We start from the raw sequence: 22,636 nt of genomic DNA on the forward strand, positions 1-22,636 counted from the left end.
ACACACACACACACACGCACGCCTGGAAGCCACCGCCCACTCCACAAAGTGTCATCTCGACTCTCGCCTACTCATGCAGGAGACACAGCGGACGGAGGAGGAATTGCCGCATCACGCTTTTGCTTATTCCTTCTAAATCTCTTAGTTACATCAATATTGTTCTTCGACAATAGTTGGTTTGTGTAAGCATTGGCTATTTCGCCTGCCACGCACTGTGACGCACCTTCTCAGCCATTAGCCATGATCGCACTGGTTTCAACCTGTCCCAGAGCCAACTAATAGAACAGTTACGACATTGAGGGGGCAAATAACAGCGGAGCGCCGCTAAAACGTGGCAGCAGACTCACTGATTTAATGGGTAACAGACAGTAACACATTTGAGTCTCAGTGACTGTACTCGCGGACTCCCACGCATACTACCGCGGACGGAGCGATGCGAATCATGCGATATATGATGGTTTGGAGAATGGGCGACGTGAGCATGTACAAATATGGGTCAGACCCATAACTCTACAAAATGTTAGACTCTCGTTTTACGAAAGATTGACATGTCAATGTGTTCGGGTGTCAATCAAACCAACTGCGTGAGTGCTGTCAAGTGGAAACATCATACTCATCGTAGCCAATTTGAATGCAATCTGGTCAAACTGACTGATACTGATAGTCAGATATATTGCTGTCAGGTGAAAACCTTGTATGACCTAAACCATTCCGTTACAAAATATATAATAATCAAAAATACATAAAAGTTAAAATAGCCTATCTACAAGCTCACACTGCATCATATTCATATCTTCACACGTTGGGAGCTTGTAGATCTGCTATTTCTTTTTTTCTGTGGACCACCACCGCCGCAAATATAAAAGCTGCTGGTAATAATATGACGAAAGTCATCATTTCTTGTTTTTTTCTCCCTGGAAACAAAAACGTCTGGGTTTCTGAGGCTATTGACTTTTTGTTTTTTAGCCAATATCCGATATTCCGATATTGTCCAACACCAAATTTCAGATATCGATATCAACCGATACCGATACATGCAATGTATCGGTATCGTATACATACTAATTGTATACATACTAATCGTATACATACTAATTGTCAGGTAACAGCAGATCTACAACCTGCAAAAAACATCACCATGCAAGCTATTGTGATCTTGTAGATCTGCTATGTTTGCTACTTTTGCGTGACACGGATGAGCACACACGCGCAAGTGTATGTGTGTGTGCGTTGAATTACTATGACAAGTAATCTTTTCTTATATGAGTAGGCTACTAGACTATTTTAACTAGACATGTTTACTTCTACTCAAGTCATCATTATTTTAAAGTATCAATACTTTTACTTGAGTACAGTTTAGGGCTACTCTACCTCGGTGCATGTCCAAGACAACCTAAGATTCAGTGAATCAAAGATCACTACAGCTGACAGTGACATACTCTACTACTGTCTGCATCTGTGAGCACATACAACACATTCTTTGTGTGTTTCCAGTTGAACTTGACAGAGATCAGTGATCTTACTTTGTGTCTGGAGGCCCATGTTCATTACTGAAGTCAGGAGGTTCTCCTTTAGACCGGTCACTCTTCATAGACTCACAGCTGGCTGTTGGAGACTCTGGTCTGTGGCGAACACTTCTGGAATCAAATTAAATAGGTTTATTCAATATCATATTGTAGTTACCCACTGGCCATTAAGTGTGTTAATGCATTACTGTAGGGTTGACAATAGCACATCATTCTTATTTTATAATCGACTAGGTGCAACTAGTGGGTTTGTTAATACAGTATTTATCATGATGGATTTGCTCTTTGTTGATATAATTATCTAGAGACAGCCATAACCACTGTGAACCTGACCATGTCATTATAGGTGACATTTAAAAGAAAACAGCAGATCTACAAGCCCACAAAGCATTGCGATGCAAGGTATTTTGAGCTTGTAGATCTGTAATTTTTGCTTTGTTTACGTGAACCTATTTGTAATCAAAAATAAATATCATGTACTTTGGATAGTATGATGAGTAAAATATGAAAATGAACACCATTAATATCATCATAACCTGTTCATACCACATCACTAATGTGTTATGAGCCACACCATTTATATAGCTCAGTTTGATAACAACTAGACTGGAACTATGTCATAGACAGCTCCCGGACTTTTTCTTTTCTCCCTGGAAAAAAAACGTCTCAGTTTCTGAGGCTAGATTTTCCATTCTGACCTGTGATCAGTGTAGTGGTGTCCATCTTTGAAGTTAATAGGTCTATCCATGGACCAGTCACTCTTCATGGAGACACAGCTGGGGACAGGAGACCCTGCTCTGTGCTGATCAACCCTGATACAAAGAGAGGATGAACATTATCCACTGTATTTATATCCAATCATACAATCCATGTGGAATCCTTCAATCCACACACACTTCTAGTCAAACATCTCTTATGTGAACTCTCTACTCTGAAGTATAAAACACTTAAGGGAACATTTCGGAAGTGGAGCGATCTTGGTACAGAAACATCTTTCTACACTGAGTTTCGACAACCATTAATTGACATGGTTCATTTGATATAATTTTGATATACAGTAGTTTAGAGAAAACAACACTGAATAGTTGTTAAATACATAAACTATTAATATATAAATTGAATGAATACATAAATAAATACACATTTGAGTGGGTCATGAGAACAATCACAGAAATTGGGGTGCAATGTTGTTTAAATTAGGACAAGTTTGAGTCTCATGTAAAAACACATCCCCAGAATTCAACCTTTCTAGTTCTTCTGTTCATTTTAAGTCCAACAACCTTGAATCATGAAAAAAATAATCTTATCTCAAGTTGGTATGTCCGATATTTACATTTAGTTTTTTTTTGCCAATATCCGATATTACGATATTGTCCAACTCCAAATTTCATATATCGATATCTACCGATTCCGATACATGCAAGCTTTTTCACCAAAAGTAAGTAATTGTCAGGTAACAGCAGATCTACAAGCTGCAAAAAGCATCACCATGCAAGGTATTGTGATCTTGTAGATCTGCTGTTTGCTACTTTTGCGTGACACGGATGAGCACTGAGCACACACGCGCACGTGAATGTGTGTGTGTTGAATTACTATGATAAGTAATCTTTGCTTTTATTAGTACTCTTTAAACTAGATACTTTTACTTCTACTACTACTACTACTACTACTACTATACTACTCTTTTTGCTTTGTTTACGTGAATCTATGTGAATCTATGAAAAGGAACACTATTTTTACATTTATATAGCTTAGTTTGATAACAACTACATCATGTGTGTGTTTTACATTCTGACCTGTGATCAGTGTAGTGGTGTCCATCTTTGAAGTTAATAGGTCTATCCATGGACCAGTCACTCTTCATGGAGACACAGCTGGGTATAGGAGACCCTGCTCTGTGCTGATCAACCCTGATACAAAGATAGGATGAACATTATCCACTTTATTTATATCCAATCATACAATCCATGTGGAATCCACACACACTTCTAGTCAAACATCTCTTATGTGAACTCTCTACTCTGAAGTATAAAATACTTCACAGGGAACATTTCGGAAGTAGAGCGATCTTGGTACAGAAACATCTTTCTACACTGAGTTTCGACGACCATTAATTAACATTTTAAGTAATTTTGATATAGAGTAGTTTAGAGAAAACAACACTGAATAGTTGTTAAATATATACATAAACTATTCATATTAATTGAATGAATAAATACATTCACATTTGAGTGGGTCATGAGAACAATCACAGAGATTGGCGTGCAATGTTTGTTTAAATTAGGCCAAGTTCGAGTCTCATGTAAAAACACATCCCCAGAATTCAACCTTTCTAGTTCTTCTGTTCATTTTCAGTCCAACAACCTTGAATCATTAAAACAAATCTATCATGTCCGATATTTCCTTTTCGTCTAGAGTTTGAATGGACAGGTGGGCCTGTTGAGAACTCTAGTTTTTGCCGGCTGCCAGACACGGGTGCACTAATAACTTTTGGGCAGCCCGTCTAGAGTTTGAATGGACAGGTATAAATCAAAAGGAGACATCGAAGAGGAAGGCTGGATCGGGAAGGATCAATTATGGATTTGACTGGAAAGGTCTTTGTCAACCATGCAAACGGGCAGGCCGACATGACGGTGGAGAAGCTCCGCAACCTCCTGCAGTCCAGTGACATGGCCACCAGTAAGCGCCAGTGTTGGGTATAACGGCGCTATTGATAATGCCGTTATGTAACAAAACTACTTTTATTGGTAACGGAGTAACCTAACGAGTTAGTTTGCAAATAGAGTAATCTGTAACCCAGTTACTTTTTCAAAAAACAATGCCATTAATACTAATTACTTTTAAGAGTTACTTTCTGTTGCCATAAAGGAAAAAGAATCCTTCTGACACATGTTGCACTGTTTCCTGAATGAATGAGTTCTCTGAGCCTCCCTCTGTGTCACGGAGAAGTGACAGTGAGCATGCACCGTGTCCCAGCATGTTACACAGACATCAGTGACCCATTATGCTTTGCGATCTGTGGTGATTGCCTAATGATTCTAATGTACAGGAACAGGATTCAATAGGTCACCATTGTTGGTGTGTCACAGCTCACACAACGGCAAAGATTGACAGAGATTGGGAGAAGATGGATACTTTATCCTCTAGTAAGGCTGTGGAAGAATTCATTCACACTATTTTTGGATTCATTGGGGAAAGGAGGAGACCGACGCCAATGTCACTTAACACTGGTATAGACTGCAGTTGGTATTTGGTTTTTTTCTCTCTCGAGGTGCATGGGTTTTAATGGTTGGTAACAAAAAACGAACGCAAAAATAATGTAACAAGTTACTTTTCTCAGAAGGTAATTTGTAACGTAACAGGATTATTTTTATAGGCAGTAATCCAGTAACCTAACGAAGCTACTTTAGAAAGTAACGATGCCCAACACTGGTAAGTGCTTGTTCCACTTCGGCTCCAATCTGAAATGTGCACGACACTCTGGAGCTCTGAGCTGCTGGACATGATGGACGCCAAGTGGAACCTGCTCCAGCAGATGCTGCAGCAGGTGGAGGGGAACGCGCCTGAGCACGAAAGAAATGCGCGAGGCCCTCTGAACCACTACTGAACCACTACTGCTACTGTATCTTATTGCGACAGCACGTCGCAGTTACTATGACATCAGGGATCTCCATCCCTGATGATGTCACGTGATGTCACGAGACCTGGGCACCATATATGGGGGCTTTCCCATGTATGGGGATTTTGAGTGACTGACGGACGGACGGACGGACAAAAATTTACTATTTCATAGTGAATGTGAACTGCGGTCACAAAATGCTTATTCAATTATCATATTGTAGTTCCCCACTGACCATGTAGTGTGTTAATGTATTACTGTAGGGTTGACAATAGCACATCATTCTTCTTTTATAATAGGTGCAACTAGTGGGTTTGTTAATACAGTATTTATCATGATTGATTTGCTCTTTGTTGATATAATAATCAGCCATAACCACTGCGAACCTGGCCTCCTATAATGATAGGTGTGACATTTAAAAGAAACCAGTAGATCTACAAGCTCACAAAGCATTGTGGTGGAAGGTATTTTGAGCTTGTATATCTGCTATTTTTGCTACATTAATACGTGAAACTGACGTTTGGAAGTTTCTTTTTCTCATGAATCTCTCTCGAAATATGAAAATAAACACTAAAGTGTTAAGAGCCAGAACATTTATATAGGTCAGTTTGATAACAACAAAATCATGTGTGTGTGTTTTCCATTCTGACCTGTGATCAGCGTAGTGGTGTCCATCTTTGAAGTTAATAGGTCTATCCATGGACCAGTCACTCTTCATGGAGACACAGCTGGGGACAGGAGACCCTGCTCTGTGCTGATCAACCCTGATAGAAAGAGAGGATGAACATTATCCACTTTATTCAGATTCAATCATACGTGCAATCCATGTGGAATGCACATTCAATTTGGCACAAATTCTCTGTAAGGGCCACTCTTATGGAAAAAGTCACTGGCCACTCAAACATTGAAGATGGTGACCATTTCTTCAAGATGGCCACCACCTTAGCGTAGTAGATAGTGATACAATCTTCCAGGTTGTGATCAAAAAGAATGCTGTGTAACGTGTTCAATGTCCTCCGTAAACAGACAAACAAGTCTTGTCTGTGGCAAGACTTGTCTATGGCCCATTATTTAAATTGGAAAGTGGTGCAGCAAGGATTTATTTGCTACAAAAGCAAATGAGAACTGGGTAGGCCTAAGTAATGATTGCTAAAAAAGGTTTTCACCGTTGAGAGAAAGTGTTTCAAAGTGTAACAATATATAACAATAACACAACTCCACAATCACAATCCGTGGCAACCCTAATCCACAGCCTTGGGGTCCACAATCTCCACTTACACGTGATGGATCAGATCTGGACATCTGTACATATCGGTCAGCTGTTCCGTTACAGCCTGGAGACCTATTCAGAGTGTAAGTTGAGACAGCTGTTTTACTATGCAATGCAATCTGTGGTAACTTGCTCAGAGCTCTCGAGAAGATATCAGAGTTATTTACTAGTAGGCCTGTGAAAACAGAGCCTTTTGTCAGGGGTGCTATTAACCCCACAGGGGTCTGCGTGAATCTCTTATCTTAGCTGCATCCTATAACTAGCAGCTGCAGGGCTCATCTTTGGGTCAAGCTCTGCTCTGCTCTCTAAGAAATCCTGTTTGTCATGAATACAAAGTATCTTTGCCAAATATTCATCTAGAGTTAAGTCTAACTATTTCATCACATGTGTTAAACAATGTTCTGTATATTTTATAATATATAGTTACAGGTTTTATCTGTTGCTAGTTCTCATTGAAACCTTGCGTGACACTCAGAATAGATCCTATTCACTGATTGGCTAGTAAGCAAGTCCCACCCTCATGAGAGGGAGGGAGTTTTCAACTTTCATCAGTATAAAGAGCATACCCTTTTGTTTCTATGGGTGTGCTCACAGGTATTTGCTGATTTGAACGTGTAGATTCTGTGTGTCTCCATATCGTGGGCCTCTCACGACCGCCTTGTACCCGAGTGCCTTTTGGTCATTAAAACTTGATACAAAACTAATAGACTGCTCCTCACTGCCGTTCGCACAGTACAGACGCTGCTTTCAGATACATCACACGTTTGTTCACCTCTGATCTAAGTTAGGAGCCCTTGCATTAAACTAGTTGTGACATTGCATTAATTCCTTTAAATCCTGTCAGATGCACTAATCAGTAATCACTCATCATGTACGTACGGTACAGGCATGATGTTTTTTACCCTTATCTTTGTTTTCCATTGTTGTCCGCAGATGTTTGTCATGCGTGACATGATCACAACTATGCAAGTTCTATGCAAGCAGCCAAGCACATGATGTGGGAGTGTCCAGATGCCAATCGGTTTTGGTCTAGAGTTTCAGAAGAGGTAATCTGAGGTAATGGGAACCCGTATTCCCCTCTTGCCTAAAGTTTTAATGTTGAATGATGATTCAGCGATCGGATTGACAATGCCACAAAGAGGACTTCTGCTCTTACAGGGCTGACAGCTGCAAATAAACTGCTAAGATAGAAACCTCCCCACAAACTCGAGGTCTCACAATGGATCCTTTCACTAATGGACATGATCTCTCTGGAACTCTCTATAGCTCGATCCAATGGGGCACAAGAGAACACACTTGACATCTTATCCACAGCATTAGAAAAACTTAAATCATTAACACTATCCATTTATAGTCTCGATTGTTATTAACCCATTTTGGGCGGGAACCCCTTTTGGTGTTAGCATTATGTTATGCTTTTGCTTTAGCTATTGTAAAATAGCAGATCTACAAGCTCATGAACTTGTAGGTCTGCTTTTTTTGAAAAATCAAAGAACGACTGACATAGAAATATAGCTTTTTCAGAAAACTGTCAGGATTTAGAAGATATTTTTAGAATCTGATCTCAGGTCAAAATGGGTTAAGGCAGGGGTTCTCAACGTTTTTGGCCGGGGACCCCCGGAAATGCTTTGGCAATGTCTCGGGACCCCCGCCCCGCCCCCTCCCGACCCCCAATATAAATTGACTGCTACAATAACCTTAAACCATTTTTGGCGGGAACCCCTTTTGATGTTTTAAGCATTGTTATAATTTAGCTATTGAAAAATAGCAGATCTACAAGCTCATAGCGCGCCACCGAGTGGCGCGCTATGAACTTGTAGGTCTGCTATTTTTGAAAAATCGTGAAAATAAAATTTAAAAAAATATATTATTCTTTTTTTTTTTTTTTATTATTTTGGGGACCCCCCAAAATAATTTGGCGACCCCCCGAGGGGTCGCGACCCACGGGTTGAGAACGCCTGGGTTAAGGGACCAAGCGGTCCCGAAGGGACTTGGTCCCTTATTGTTTTTGTCTTTTCTTTTCTTCTCCTCCTTCTGCCAAAAATAGCAGTTCTGGCTGAACCGTGGAGTCGGTTTTCGCGAAACGCGGGAATATGGTAGAGGGCCATGCCAAGCGTTGATGATGCGAAGCCCACAGCCATTGGCCAAAGGGTGGCGCTATAGCACTCAATTGAAAATGCAAACTTTGACCATGCATAGCTCATGAACCGTTTGACCGTCGGCAATAAAACTTTGATTCACACATGCCGAACAAGTAGCGTGTTGTTATTTTTGTCCTCCAACCCTTTTTTTTGTTTTTACAAAATATTTTTATCCCACAATTTTACAACCCATTTTTTCACCCAGTGTCAATTATCTAATGTAATCCTGGGCGCTACATTTCCTCTGCTAACCTGGGGGGGCAGCAGACTGACCTCATGCTTCCTTCTATGCATGAGGAGTCCAAGCTTTTCACCTGACAGGGGGGAGTTTCCCCGGCCGGACGTAGCGTGTGGAAGGAACACGTTATTCCGACCAGTTCCTTTCCCCTCCATCAGGCTGGCCAGGGGGAGGTAGTTTAGAGACCAGGATTACTGCCGGATTTTGTGAGAATACCTACACTATACTAGGGGACATGGGGAGAACATGCAAACTCCACAAAGAAAGGCCCTTTCGGCAACCCCGCCTTGAGGAGAGAACACGCCCCCAGCACCCACAGCGTCCCCAGGACCTTCTATAGCTGTGAGGCGACAGCACTAACGACTGTGCCACCGTGCCCTCTGACCCTTAAGCGTTATTCACAGTATGGATTTTTGGTGGTGAGGTGACCACCGAACTACAACATGATGTCACTGAGCCGCGGTGAAGAGAATACCACCGCCCCAGCCCTTCTCTCTGTTTTTACCCACCACCGCTCCACGTTATTACAGCTCCGGTGGTCACCTCACCACTGAAAATCCAGACTATGAATTTAGATCATCTGCCATTTTTAATTATATGAAAAACAGTTCAAATCTAACTCCTCTCAGGATCTTTGATCAAAATGCACGAAAACTTCTACACGTGAACTTACAGACAACAAATGGTATTACATATTTTAAGTGAAAAAATAATACATACATGCAGCGTCATATGCTTATGCAACTTTACAGTATGGTAGAGGGTCATGCCAAATAGCACTGATACCAGTCTTACTCCAATTGGCCAAAGGGGGGAGCTATAGCAATTAGCAATTTGAACAGGCATAACTCCCATAATGCCTCGTTTTGCCAAAAGTCATGGCACTTGTTTCCACATTTTCCTTGACTCATGGGGAACACATCTGTCACTTTGACAAGTAAGCTCCGCCCTCAGATTTTCCACCATTTTGAGCAACAAAAATGCTTATACCTGATTTTCTGCCTGGATTTTTTTTAGCAGTTTGCTTGAAACGTCCTACACATGGACCATTATCTGAAATCCCGGTTGAAGAGAAGTTTGTATGTGCAAACATGAACAGCGAACACACTGTAGTAATCCATAATGACATGCCCAAAGGCAGGACACACATAATTGTTAGCTCGGTAGGTAGAGCTTTTGCCTTTGGAACATAAGGGTTCAAATCCGGGCACCACCAACTCAGTGTATGAGTCTTCAAAAACCCTGTCCCCCACAATAAAAAAAACAACCCTGTCACAATTGCATGGTCTTCTTTAACTCAAGTTTAGTCTTCCATGTTTATGGCTTATTTGTGCATATTGTTCTTATTGCTTATTGCCTTGGTCCTGCCTTATCGCTGCTTGCAGCTATATATATATATATATATATATATATATATTTTTTTTTTACTTTCTTTATTTTCCAATGTTAAAGTACCTGTCAAAAAACTAAATAAAAACTTGTTCAAAGAGACTAAGACTTCCTCATCATGATAAAAGATGTCTCATGAGGATACGTTTCAGTTTGCTAAGGTAGCTGGTAGAACTTGATCTCCTCCTGACCTCAAGTAACACTGACACGCACCACACATATCTGCACGTAAATGGCCCTTTGCTCATGTAGCGTGCATTCAGTGTCAGCTCATCTAGTTTTACTCATTTTTATTTGTTATTTAACCTTTATTTAACCAGTAAAAACACATTGAGACTGCGTCTCTTTTAAGTGGGAACTGGCCAAGAGGCAGAAATAAAATTACACTTCAATACTACATACATCGCAAATGTCACATTTTGGAACAGCAAAATAAAACATCCTACAACTCAAAGTACCCGTGAAATAAATACAACAAATCACCAAAGTGCTAATCTTTTAGTAGCAGGGCAAAATACACAATGTACAAAATATAAACCGAAATAATACATATAGGCATGAACATAGGCCAGTACATATCCAAACATGTGCAGGTGTTGGACTGTACCTATAAGTATCTAAGATGATCCTTTTGAAACTTCTCAAGGGAACTTTCAAGGACAATTTTAGTCTGGACTGTAGGTCGTTCTAAATCCACGACCAAGGGCCAAAGAAGACCAGACATTGTTTACCCCCCTCGGATTTGAATGCTGGTACTACCACCATAGCCAAGCATTTGACCTGAGGTTTAGACCATTTTGGACCAAGTCGAATTTGGAGTGAAGTGTAAGACGGCAGATCACCAAGAATGGCTTTATAAATGAAAATATGCCAATGTTGCAGCCTGCGAGATGTCAATGAGAACTGAGAAATGAGGTGACTTTAGGTATGAATCTCAGTGCAGCATGGTACAGCTAATATTGTAGTAATAGTATTATTATTAAAGCTTATCAGTAGTCTGTGTTATATATTGTAATTGTTGTATTCAGCCTAGCAGATCTGTACCCTAGCCCGCGCCTATACCGGTGTTCATTGTCTGTTGAGCTGTTGACCCGTGTAGTCATTGGCCATCTATATGTGTGTGTGTGTGTGTGTGTGTGTGTGTGTGTGTGTGTGTGTGTGTGCGCGTGCGTGTGTGCGTGCGTGCGTGCGTGCGTGCATGGAACAACTTGCCTTGTTGTTGAAATGACAAATAAAATTGCCTTGCTTCATTCATTCAATGTTATTAAATATGATAATCCATGCTAATTATTACCAAAAAGAGTGGAATAACATCATCAAGTGGGTTCTCCGTAACTTAAATTGTTTAACATAATTATTAATTTATTTTGCACTCCTGAAATCACAACGCTAGACTGAAATACAACATAGCCTATACTAGCCTACATACAGTAGGCCTACTCAGTATTCAGGCTACATCTGAACGTAGAATATTAACGTTCTTTGTCCCTCTCTCTCTCTCTCAGATATTTGATAACTAAATCATGTGTTTTTTCCATTCTGACCTGTGTTCAGTGTAGTGGTGTCCATCTTTGAAGTTAATAGGTCTATCCATGGACCAGTCACTCTTCATGGAGACACAGCTGGGTACAGGAGACCCTGCTCTGTGCTGATCAACCCTGATACAAAGAGAGGATGAACATTATTTATATTCAATCATACAATCCATGTGGAATCCACATTCTAGTCAAACATCTCTTATGTGAACTCTAGTCTGAAGTGCAGGGAACATTTCAGGAGAGGAATGATTGTAGTGCAGAAACATCGTTCCTCTACACTGAGTTTGGTTTAATTTCAAAGTGATCTTACGTTGTGTGTGGAGGTCCAGGTTCATTACTGAGGTTAAGAGGTATTCCCATTGACGTGTCACTCTTCATAGACACACAGCTGGGTGTTGGAGACCCTGGTCTGTGGTGAACACTTCTGAAATCATACAAATTATAGCTGCAATTATCAGATGACTGAAAATGGCAGTTTCTTCAATATTCTCTATTGGTTATAAAATGGTTGGGTTTCAACTCCTCGACATTGCAGTGTACAAGAAAAACTAATAATATCAATAAAACAATATAAATAGTTTGTAGGGTAGAATTTTAGATACTAGTGATATATAAAGTTATAGTATTTTAAAGTAATTCACTTACTTTGTGTGTGGAGGTCCGGGTTCATCACTGAATTCAGGAGGTTGATCTTTAGACCGGTCACTCTTCATAGACACACAGCTGCCTGTTGGAGACTCTGGTCTGTGGATGTGATGTTTGTCAGCTCCCTCCTCCTCTCTCTCCTCACACTGACTCATCTTCAGGTCTTTGTTTAACCTGTCACACAATACAAGAAACCCGAAAATAGGAAATTATGTATAATTGCGTTACGCACGCATGCACGCACAGGGCGCATAAGGTCAGATGTAAACAGTCTGACGTGCAACAGTCCGACAACACCGTCGCTCTCGACATGCGTGGCCCCATCTGCGTACGGTTAGGGTTTGAGACGAGTAAAGTGGCCAGTACTCTAACTGGCCACTTTAGGTGTTGCAGCTGTCCGTGCTCAGAGACACAGAGACCAACATACATACACACATTGCTGCTTAATGGAGCGGTTAGTCACCGCTCAATTTTTTTTTGGGCTATTTTGTTTTCATTTTGGGGTACCCAGGCCCCTAAAAAGAGAGGCAGGCAGGCAGGCAGAAGCTCTCAATGGTTTAACCATAATACAACTAAATACAATAACTATACACACATTTCACTTGAATTGGATTTCAATACTTTACAATTTAATAATAATAATAATAATAATTTGGGGGGGGCCCTAGTCGGGGGCCCCCAGGCTGCAGCCCACCCTAGCCCAACGGTAAATCCGCCTCTGAGTATGTGGCTGAACAACTGATGAACATTAATGTGTTGTCATAGTGACAAAGCAGCAGCACACTTTCCCTTTCAACTGGGACTGTTTCTGGGAAATGGCCTGATCTGCTGGAAAGTCCCGCTCCCCCCCCCCCCCCCCCCCCCCTCAGACACGTGCCAAAAACAGCACACGCACACACACACACACACACACACACACATACTTACTATACTTGTGAGGACATCAACATTTTATGACTGCGGTTTTATGAATGGCATTTATATGTATAGACATTTTAACCATATAGGCCTATGGTTACAACATGTCCTGCATGCTGCAACTCTTAATTCCAACCCCTATAGGCTATACCTAACCTGTAAATGTCTAATCATAATTTCTAAAAATGTGTAAACCTAAACTTTTAAAGTGTAATCCTAAACCCAGCCTGAACATTTTATAATAGACACAACATCTATAGGCTTATTTGTCCGATTCTGTTATACTTGTGGCCTCATAACTTAATAAGTATATAGGTAGTCACAGACAGAGAGCGCTCTCTCTTCTCTCTCTCTCTCTCTCTCTCTCTCTCTCCTGTGTATGTGACTACGTATATACTTATAATTTCTGAGGCCACAAGTATAACAGAGAGAGAGAGAGAGAGAGAGAGAGAGCTGGGTGAAGCAGATAAATGAATTAATTAGCAATATTATAATTAATTAGTATGTCGAAAAGCATTATTTTCATTTTTCATCTATTTTTTATCAAGACCTCAAACCCCTCCCTAGCTGATCTTTGATTAAAGTAGTGGTTTGTTTATAGATGTTATAGATGTAGGCCTATGTGTTGCAGTCATGTACATTATTTAATCTGCATTAACTGTTACAATAGAAGGATTAGATCTATTACAATGTTATTAAACACACTTACCCTTCATTAAACTGTGTGTGTTGGTCCTCTCAAAATGGAGCCTGGACTGGCGCTTGTGAAGGGGAGGGTATTTTTATATCACTTCCTACCACAATGAGGAACAATACTATGGTCTTGTGTTATGAGCCCATCTAGTGGTCACTGTGTGGAACTTTGTTTAATGACAACAACACTGTTTTAGAGCTCTTCACCGGGGTCCCCGCATCCGAAAGTACCCGAGTGGACCCGAGACCCGCACAGGTCGGAGCCGTGTTTTATAATAATCACTCGGGCAGGGTCGGAATTGGCCGTATCCCCCGCGGACCTCGGGTTTGTCAATCATTATGTGTAATTCTCTAGTGGATCCGTGGAGACACGTATAGGCTACTGTGTGTGTGACGTGTGTGCATATTGTCACGCTGGTCCATATCTCTAACGCCCTATGGGGGGCGCTCTGGCCCATAGCTCTAGAGCCCTATGGCGGGGGGCACGCTGGTCCATAGCTCTAACGCCCTATGGCGGGGGGCACGCTCTGGTCCATAGGTCTAACGCCCTATGGCGGGGGGCACACTGGTCCATATCTCTAACGCCCTGGGGGCACACTGATCCATAGCTCTAACGCCCTATGGCGGGGGGCACGCTGGTCCATAGCTCTAACACCCTATGGCGGGGGGCATGCTGGTCCATAGCTCTAACACCCTATGGCGGGGGGCATGCTGGTCCATAGCTCTAACACCCTATGGCGGGGGGCACGCTGGTCCATAGCTCTAACGCTCTATGGCGGGGGGCACGCTGGTCCATAGCTCTAACGCCCTGGGGGCACGCTGATCCATAGCTCTAACGCCCTATGGCGGGGGGCACGCTGGTCCATAGCTCTAACGCCCTATGGCGGGGGGCACGCTGGTCCATAGCTCTAACGCCCTGGGGGCACGCTGATCCATAGCTCTAACGCCCTATGGCGGGGGGCACGCTGGTCCATAGCTCTAACGCCCTATGGCGGGGGGCACGCTGGTCCATAGCTCTAATGCCCTATGGCGGGGGGCACGCTGGTCCATAGCTCTAATGCCCTATGGCGGGGGGCACGCTGGTCCATAGCTCTAACGCCCTGGGGGCACGCTGATCCATAGCTCTAACGCCCTATGGCGGGGGGCACGCTGGTCCATAGCTCTAACGCCCTATGGCGGGGGGCACGCTGGTCCATAGCTCTAATGCCCTATGGCGGGGGGCACGCTCTGGTCCATAGGTCTAACGCCCTATGGCGGGGGGCACACTGGTCCATAGCTCTAACGCCCTATGGCGGGGGGCACGCTGGTCCATAGCTCTAATGCCCTATGGCGGGGGGCACGCTCTGGTCCATAGGTCTAACGCCCTATGGTGGGGGGCACACTGGTCCATAGCTCTAAAGCCCTGGGGGCACGCTGATCCATAGCTCTAACGCCCTATGGCGGGGGGCACGCTGGTCCATAGCTCTAACGCCCTATGGCCGGGGGCACGCTGGTCCATAGCTCTAACGCTCTATGGCGGGGGGCACGCTGGTCCATAGCTCTAACGCCCTATGGCGGTGGGCACGCTCTGGAGCCAGACTACACTCTCACTCAACTCTCTCTCTCTCCATTCTATGCGTTTACTTTACAGGCCACACACACACACACAAGGCAGTTCATGCAGATACAGTAATCACAGAAAATGCCACTTTCCCCAGTAAAAAAATCAATTGGGGGGCTATAGCATTATACATCATCACCTTCCATGTCACATATACAATACTGCACAAAAATAACTATCTACAAGCTCAACAGACACACCAGGCCACACACACACAAGGCATATACCAGTGGCGGCAGTGGCTCAGGGGTAGAGTGTCTGGATGGTAACCACAAGGTTGCCAGTTCGAACGTGGGCTCCCCCAGAGTTAGTGTTGAAGTGTCCTTTAGCAAGACTCTGAACCCCCCCTAATTGCTCCTGATGTGCTGGTTGGTGCCTTGCATGGTTTCCGCTGCCATCGGTGTGTGAATGGGTGAATTGATCTATGTAAATAATCTATGTAAAGCGCCTTGGATAAAGGCGCTATATAAATGCACCATTTACCAGCTTGACAACACGCTCACAGAACAGGGAGCCAGACTACACTCTCACTCAACTCTCTCTCTCTCTCTCTCTCTCAATTCCAGTAATCACAGAAAATGCCACTTTCCCCAGTAAAAACATAAATAGGGGAGCTATAGCATCATACAGCATCACCTTCCATGCCACATATACAAGACTGCACAAAACACACATTCAAACACACTCGTTTTTAGCTCAAGGCAGAGAGACAGTGTATCAGTAAACGTGATCACATAATGCTGATAAACCATGCTGTTCTTGCTTACCTCCACGACTGGACAAAGGTGCAGGGACAGCAGCCCTCTCCTCCTCTTCATCATCTATATAAAGTGAACATAAAATCAGCACCATAGCAAAGTAGCCTATATAAAACAAAGACAAACTACAGTAAAGCAACAGACACTACACTAAAATCCAACACAGAAACACAAACTACCACAAATGTATCAGATTGCTTTTACACCCTCCCCCACTCTGTAGGAACTTTTCGCGCCACCACCTCTGGGCATTTAGCGCCACCACCACCACCTATCTGTGGGCAACTTTTCGCGCCACCCCCTCCCCCAAGCTGCAGGTAACGATTCGTGCCACCCCTCCCCCCAAGCTGCAGGCAACGTTTCGCGCCAGCGCCAAACAGAAAATGTAGCCATCCCTCCCCCATGAGAAAACACATTTACATCGCCCATTGATTGAAACAATTCACAATACACTTACAAATGAAAGCACAATAAACATTGTTGTATGTAAAGCACTTTGAATAAAAGCATTAGCTCAGACAATACAAATGTAGCCAGTTACATGGCTTCTTTTGTAGCCAGGATACTTTCAGTGATTAGCGCCAACACAATGGACATAGATGTTTGTCCCCAGGCTAAATATATATATATTTTTCCCCATCCAACATCATGTGTTGCCATCTTGTGCCGCCATCATCATCCCACCGTTGCGGTGGGATGATGATGGCGACACAAGATGTTCGACACATGATGTTCGATGTCCCATCCAACATCATGATATATATATGTGCGTAAAACCCTGAATAATTCTCAATAAAGTATATATAGAAAGTGAAAGAAGTAACAAAAGTAACGACTGCGGGCTACGATACAGGTGTACTATATACTTTGCTATCCACTCATTGTAATACATGGAAGTTGGTTGCTTACCGATGCACAGGTATTGGACGTCGGCGACTTCTTCCCGTGTAGGGTCCCACTCGACCCCCTCATCCTCCGACACATCTGGGGATGGTGAAGAAAAAGGGTCGTCCGCCTGACCGAGACGTGAGGTCCGTCTTCGGGCACGGCTACCCTGACGGAGAGGCACTGCTGAAGGTCCAGGTTGTTTGGACCGGGGGCGACGGACTGACGCTTTGCTTTGCTTGGACTTGGGTCGGCGGACCGGCGCTGAGCTGGGCCCAGGTTGTGGAGAGTCTGGGGACTTTGGTCGTCGGACCGGCGCTGAGCTGGGCCCAGGTTGCAGACTCAGGGCGGGGATCGATGGGCGGGTTTGCCTCGGCGGCCAGGGGCTGCTTCTGATCCACCGCCACCGCGGGAGGAGGAGGAGGAGGCGCGCTCTCGTTCACCTGCTGCCTCTCGTCGATCAGACGTTCCTCTCCCACCACCTCTGGTTCCGACTCTGTCTCGCTGTCCCGTCTGTTGTCGACGAGCAAAGCGTTCAGATACCCGTCCATTGTTCGCTGAACAGTGCGACGGCCAGACTGGGGAGCCGGACCGGCGGAGCCTCTGCGACTGCGCTCTTTCTTTTAGCAGGCATGGCTGCTAAAAGAAAAGACACAGAAACGACGAAATACACTAAGAACTACATTAAAAAAAATCCAAAAAGGTAGCACATCCAAAAATTAAACAAGCGGTGGACAAAGTACTCACATTTCCATTTCTTTATTGGCACACACCAAAAAGGAACGCTTACGCGTTTCGGCTATGCAGCCTTCATCAGAGCATTCACATCAAGTGAATTCAAGTACATTTATACAAAAGGGTCAGAGTTCACCTACAGCTGAAATCTCAAGTCAATCAACAGGGTCCAATCACAAACTGAACAAGCATTTTGAGGCATAGTATATATCTCAGTTACACATCCAGGCATTAAAGCCAATCTTAACCCAGAAAGCATTTTAAGCTATAGTAATCATTCAGTCCATTGGGTGTCATAGTATTGAGTGTGTATATCCACTGCATTTCTCTTTGGGCTAGTCTCTTTAGAATATCACCCCCTCTGCTGGGCATCTCGATTCTCTCAATCCCACAGAATTTTAATGAAGAAGGTGAACCATGGTTTGCTTCAGCATAATGTTTTGCAATGGCATAATCCATATTTCCTGTACGGATTGCAGTTTTGTGTTCTGATATTCTCTGTTTGAGGGGTCATTTAGTTTGCCCTACGTATGCCAGACCACAAGGACATAGTAACATGTAAATCACATGTGTCGATTTGCAATTAATTATTTGACGAATAGGAATTTTCTTTCCAGTGTGGGGATGATTGAATGATTTCTTGTCTGATGTGTTGTTGCAGCAGGCACACATACCACATCTGTACATTCCAATTGTTGTCAGCCATGTGGTCTTTTTCTGAACCATATTTTTGTACATGACTGTAGCTTTGATTATGGGTGCCCTCCTGAATGCAACAAGGGGTTGGGATTTACAAAGGTCCTTCAATGTTGGCTCTGCTTGGAGCACATGCCAGTGCCTGTTGAGTATTTGTTTGATTTGTGAAGCACAGTGGTTAAATTCAGTAGAGAAACAAGCCCGACTTGGATTTTTAGTTTTTGGTGGATTGGATAGAAGTTCAGGACGGGAGGCGTTATTAGAACATTGTATGGCTTTCTGAATAGATTTTGAGGAATAGCCTCTGTCTTTAAAACGAGTACTCATAATGGTTTGTTTGGAGTGAAAATCATCAAGATTTGAACAGTTGCGTTTTAGCCTAAAAAATTGACCTACAGGAATGTTGTCCTTAACCCTTAGAAGATGAAAGACGCCAATTGGCGTCTTCATCAGAATTCCGTAAATGATCAATGACGCCAATTGGCGTCTTCACAGTTTTTGATGAATCTAAACATATTAATATGCTCCGAAGCGCTGTTTAAATTCCTGAGCTTATATTCCAACTACATTACCCAGAAAACCCGTGTCACGTGACACACGTGTACGTGTTGCCATTGGAAGCTGGTCCCACCCCCTGTAAACAGTGGGGGCAGAGGGAGTCTTCATAGTTTTCATTGTTTTGCCTGTTTGCCGTCTCGCCCGAGCGATTTTCTAGCAGAAAAAGTTGAAAGCAGTACTATTTATTTGAGCGAGTTTTGTGGTAGTAGTATTGATCCATACGCGTCCCAGTCGCCTTCTCCAGGCGGAGTAGCCCTGGTCCAGTGCTTACAGCGAGACTCGCTGCTCCCTCCCTCCTTTTTTCATTGTCTCCCCATCGTCGTCCGATGAGCTATACCGGGAAACCATTGAAGAAGACGATCAACCCGGAATGTTTTGAGGTAATCTTATTGTAGAAAATGCCCTTCTATAGTGATCAGAAATCATAAGATGATCGCTACAAATAGATGCTTGGATAATTACTACTACTAGTCAGATCATGACGCCAGAATGACTCACCACGATGGCCCCCAGCCATTAGCCAGCACCGAAGGTGCTGGCTAATGGTGTTGGTCGGTGCATTGGTGCTGGCTAAGGGCTGGAGGGGGGGGTTGGTGTCGATCGGTTGGTTGGTGCAGTACAAATGTATCGTAGCAGGCATGCACGCATGGCAGTACAAGTATTTTATATTGTAGCGTGCCTTATAGGCGATCTGATCTTTAGAGTAATGTTCGCTCCTTTTATTTACTGTCTACAAAGACGGAGAACAAACATGCATCGTTTACTGAAGCAACGCGTGGTTATGATGACGTTGCTACAAGGATCGGAGGGGGGACGGGGAGTGAAGCTAACAGTAGCGTATTATATAAGATCTGTATGACGTTTCATTGACGTCTGAGCTTGCATGATAATTGCATTCATTGTATATTGTATACAATCATGATTGTACATTGTTTAGTGTGTCTCCGTGTGATGATGATGATGACGATGATGTCAGATAGCCTACGTCCCCCCCCCCCCCCCCCAACTGGCTATTGGCCGGGCTGACTACAGCTAAATGTTTATTTTTATATATTTAGAACTGGCATCGGAGGAGGAGGAGGATGATGATGATGATGATGATGATGATGATGAAGACGAAGAGTCAAGACTGCGATGGAGTTCTCCTACACTGAACCGGATGCATTCATTCATTTCAGTTGTTGTTTTTTTTTTAATTTAGCCTACACACACACACCGTCAAGAACAACTGGAATGCAGTGGTTTGGGGACACTGGGGAGTTTGGGGACAACTGTTTTGTATGTAGGCCTATTTATTTTCTGTAATATTTATTATAATTGTATTATGTTAGTAGTCATAAAAAATAAAAGACAAGCTTTTACAATGAGTTAGACCTGTCATGGCTATTTTGTTCACTAGTCTGAGGTTTATGGTTTGACTAAGCGAGTTTCAACTGTGATTTACTCTGTAACGGTAGATGGTAAGAACCCAATTTTTTTGTTATAATACAGTATACATTCAAGTCTATATTTTGATACATATCATGGGCACAAAGTCATATCAAAACAATGTCCTTGGATGAGTTTTTTATCAAAACTGTTTCTTCACAACAGGTTTTTGAGATACATGCATGAATAGACACGGTACTGGTAAGACTATGTAAACATGGTATATATCAAAATGTGCGTTAGAATGTCTAATTTTACCCCAAAAAAGAATTGAGTTTATATGATGTTCCATTTCAGAGCTAGGGGGACTTTTAGCTGGATAGGTCAGATTGATCATGACTGACCATGCTATTTATAGATGGCAAAATATCTACAGTGGTACATGTGAGAAACTTTTTATTTTATTTTAATTGAACTAGACAACTCACCCTTTAAAATGAGATATTGCATGGCTATGTACGCCCTGCAGCAGAAAAAAAGTTATTTAGAAAATAAAACTTCAACCGGTCATAACTTTTTTTGTTGTCCTAGAAACACTACCCAGTGTAAATGCAGGCTCTTTTAAATGGCTTCCAACACCACAACTAAACATTTTATCAACTCAGTTCATTTTTTTCCTGGAAGCAGACAAGCCAAGCTTTCTCTGAAGGTCTTTCGTTGTCACACATTCACAACAGAGAATTTTCAATAAATCATTCAAAAACGCCATTCTGCCATAGAGAAGTCTAAAAACTATATAGAAATCCATGAAACTCTCAAAGAGTTAAGGTGTCCTGGATGGTTACTGGTAGCATGCAAAATTGAGTTGCGTTCCATGTCTTTTCTGAAAATAGATGTGTGAATCATTCCAGTTTCATCCTTGGTTAAATCCAAATAGTTAATTTTGACCATGCTTTGTTCACAAGTGAATTTCAGGAAACTTGAGCTGTTGATATATGATACAAAGTCTATTAGTTCAGTCTGTGTCCCATCCCAAAATAACAGAATATCATCAATGTATCGTTTGTATAGTTTTATCTTTGAATAGTAGGGGTTATTATTAGGGTCATTGATAACATTTTCTTCCCATTTTCCCACAACCAATCCAGCCACAGAAGGCGCTGTTGCTGTCCCCATTGCAGTCCCAGCCTGCTGGAGGTACCAGTTGGATCCATATTGCATGTAATTTCGACTCAGGACAATGTGCAACAGTTCCAATAAAAACGAACTTGGGGGGATTTGTGTTATTTCTCTCTTGGACAAGTAATAGGAAGCAGCATTCAAAGCATCTTCATGGGGGATGCAGCCATATAAATGTACAACATCAAGAGAGACTAATATTGTGTTCTGATTCAAAGTGCAATTACTCAGACAGTTAAGCACATCTTTTGTGTCTCCAAGGTAGGCGGGCAGATCCTTCACAAAGTCTTTCAAAAAGAAGTCAACACATTTTGACAATGGTTCAGTGAGAGAGCCTCGTCCTGAGACAATTGGTCTGAGAGGGGGTTCTGTGGGGTGTTTGTGGATTTTTGGGAGACTGTAGATGATGGGCGTGATGGGATGCTGATTAGTCAGGTACGCATGTTCTTTTTTTGTGATCCAGTTAGATTCAAGAGCAACTTTCAATAGATTGTCAATTTCAGTTTTGTATTCATTCAGGGGATTTTTCACAAGCTGCCTGTAGGTGGGGCTGTTCAGGTTTTCAAGCATTTTTTGATGATAATATTCAGTATCTAAGACAACAACTGCACCTCCTTTGTCAGCAGAACGGATAGTGATTTCTGGATTTTTCTCCAACTCCTTTAGTGCACATCGCTCCTCATAAGTTAAGTTTGCATACTTGGGGCCTTTATCTTCCTTAAGCATTTTTTCAATGTCATGTTCAACAAGTTTGTTGAATGTCACAATGACAGGACTTAGGTTGGTTGAGGGGCAAAATGATGACTTTGCATAAAAAGGAGAGGGATTATTTGCACCCGTTTCAGTCTCATTATGGTGGGGAGAAAATATTTTTTTCAAA

The 22,636-nt window shown here is 42.7% G+C and overlaps 1 protein-coding gene across 1 annotated transcript in view; it reads right to left on the reverse strand.

Moving 5' to 3' along the window:
* The window catches only part of LOC306935569 (protein NLRC3-like), a gene marked incomplete at its 5' end in the record, with an annotated part of 35,564 nt that extends 17,793 nt beyond the window's left edge, over window positions 1–17,771 (reverse strand). The window contains 6 exons of the mRNA XM_079518668.1: window positions 2,225–2,338; window positions 3,323–3,436; window positions 5,796–5,909; window positions 11,728–11,841; window positions 12,367–12,540; window positions 17,389–17,771. Coding sequence (XP_079374794.1) covers window positions 2,225–2,338; window positions 3,323–3,436; window positions 5,796–5,909; window positions 11,728–11,841; window positions 12,367–12,540; window positions 17,389–17,771 — 1,013 coding nt within the window. The remainder of the gene's footprint in view (window positions 1–2,224; window positions 2,339–3,322; window positions 3,437–5,795; window positions 5,910–11,727; window positions 11,842–12,366; window positions 12,541–17,388) is intronic.
* Window positions 17,772–22,636: the final 4,865 nt, after the last annotated feature.

The sequence above is a fragment of the Electrona antarctica genome (genome assembly GCF_951216825.1).
Source record: "Electrona antarctica genome assembly, chromosome: 13".
NCBI classification, from domain to species: domain Eukaryota; kingdom Metazoa; phylum Chordata; class Actinopteri; order Myctophiformes; family Myctophidae; genus Electrona; species Electrona antarctica.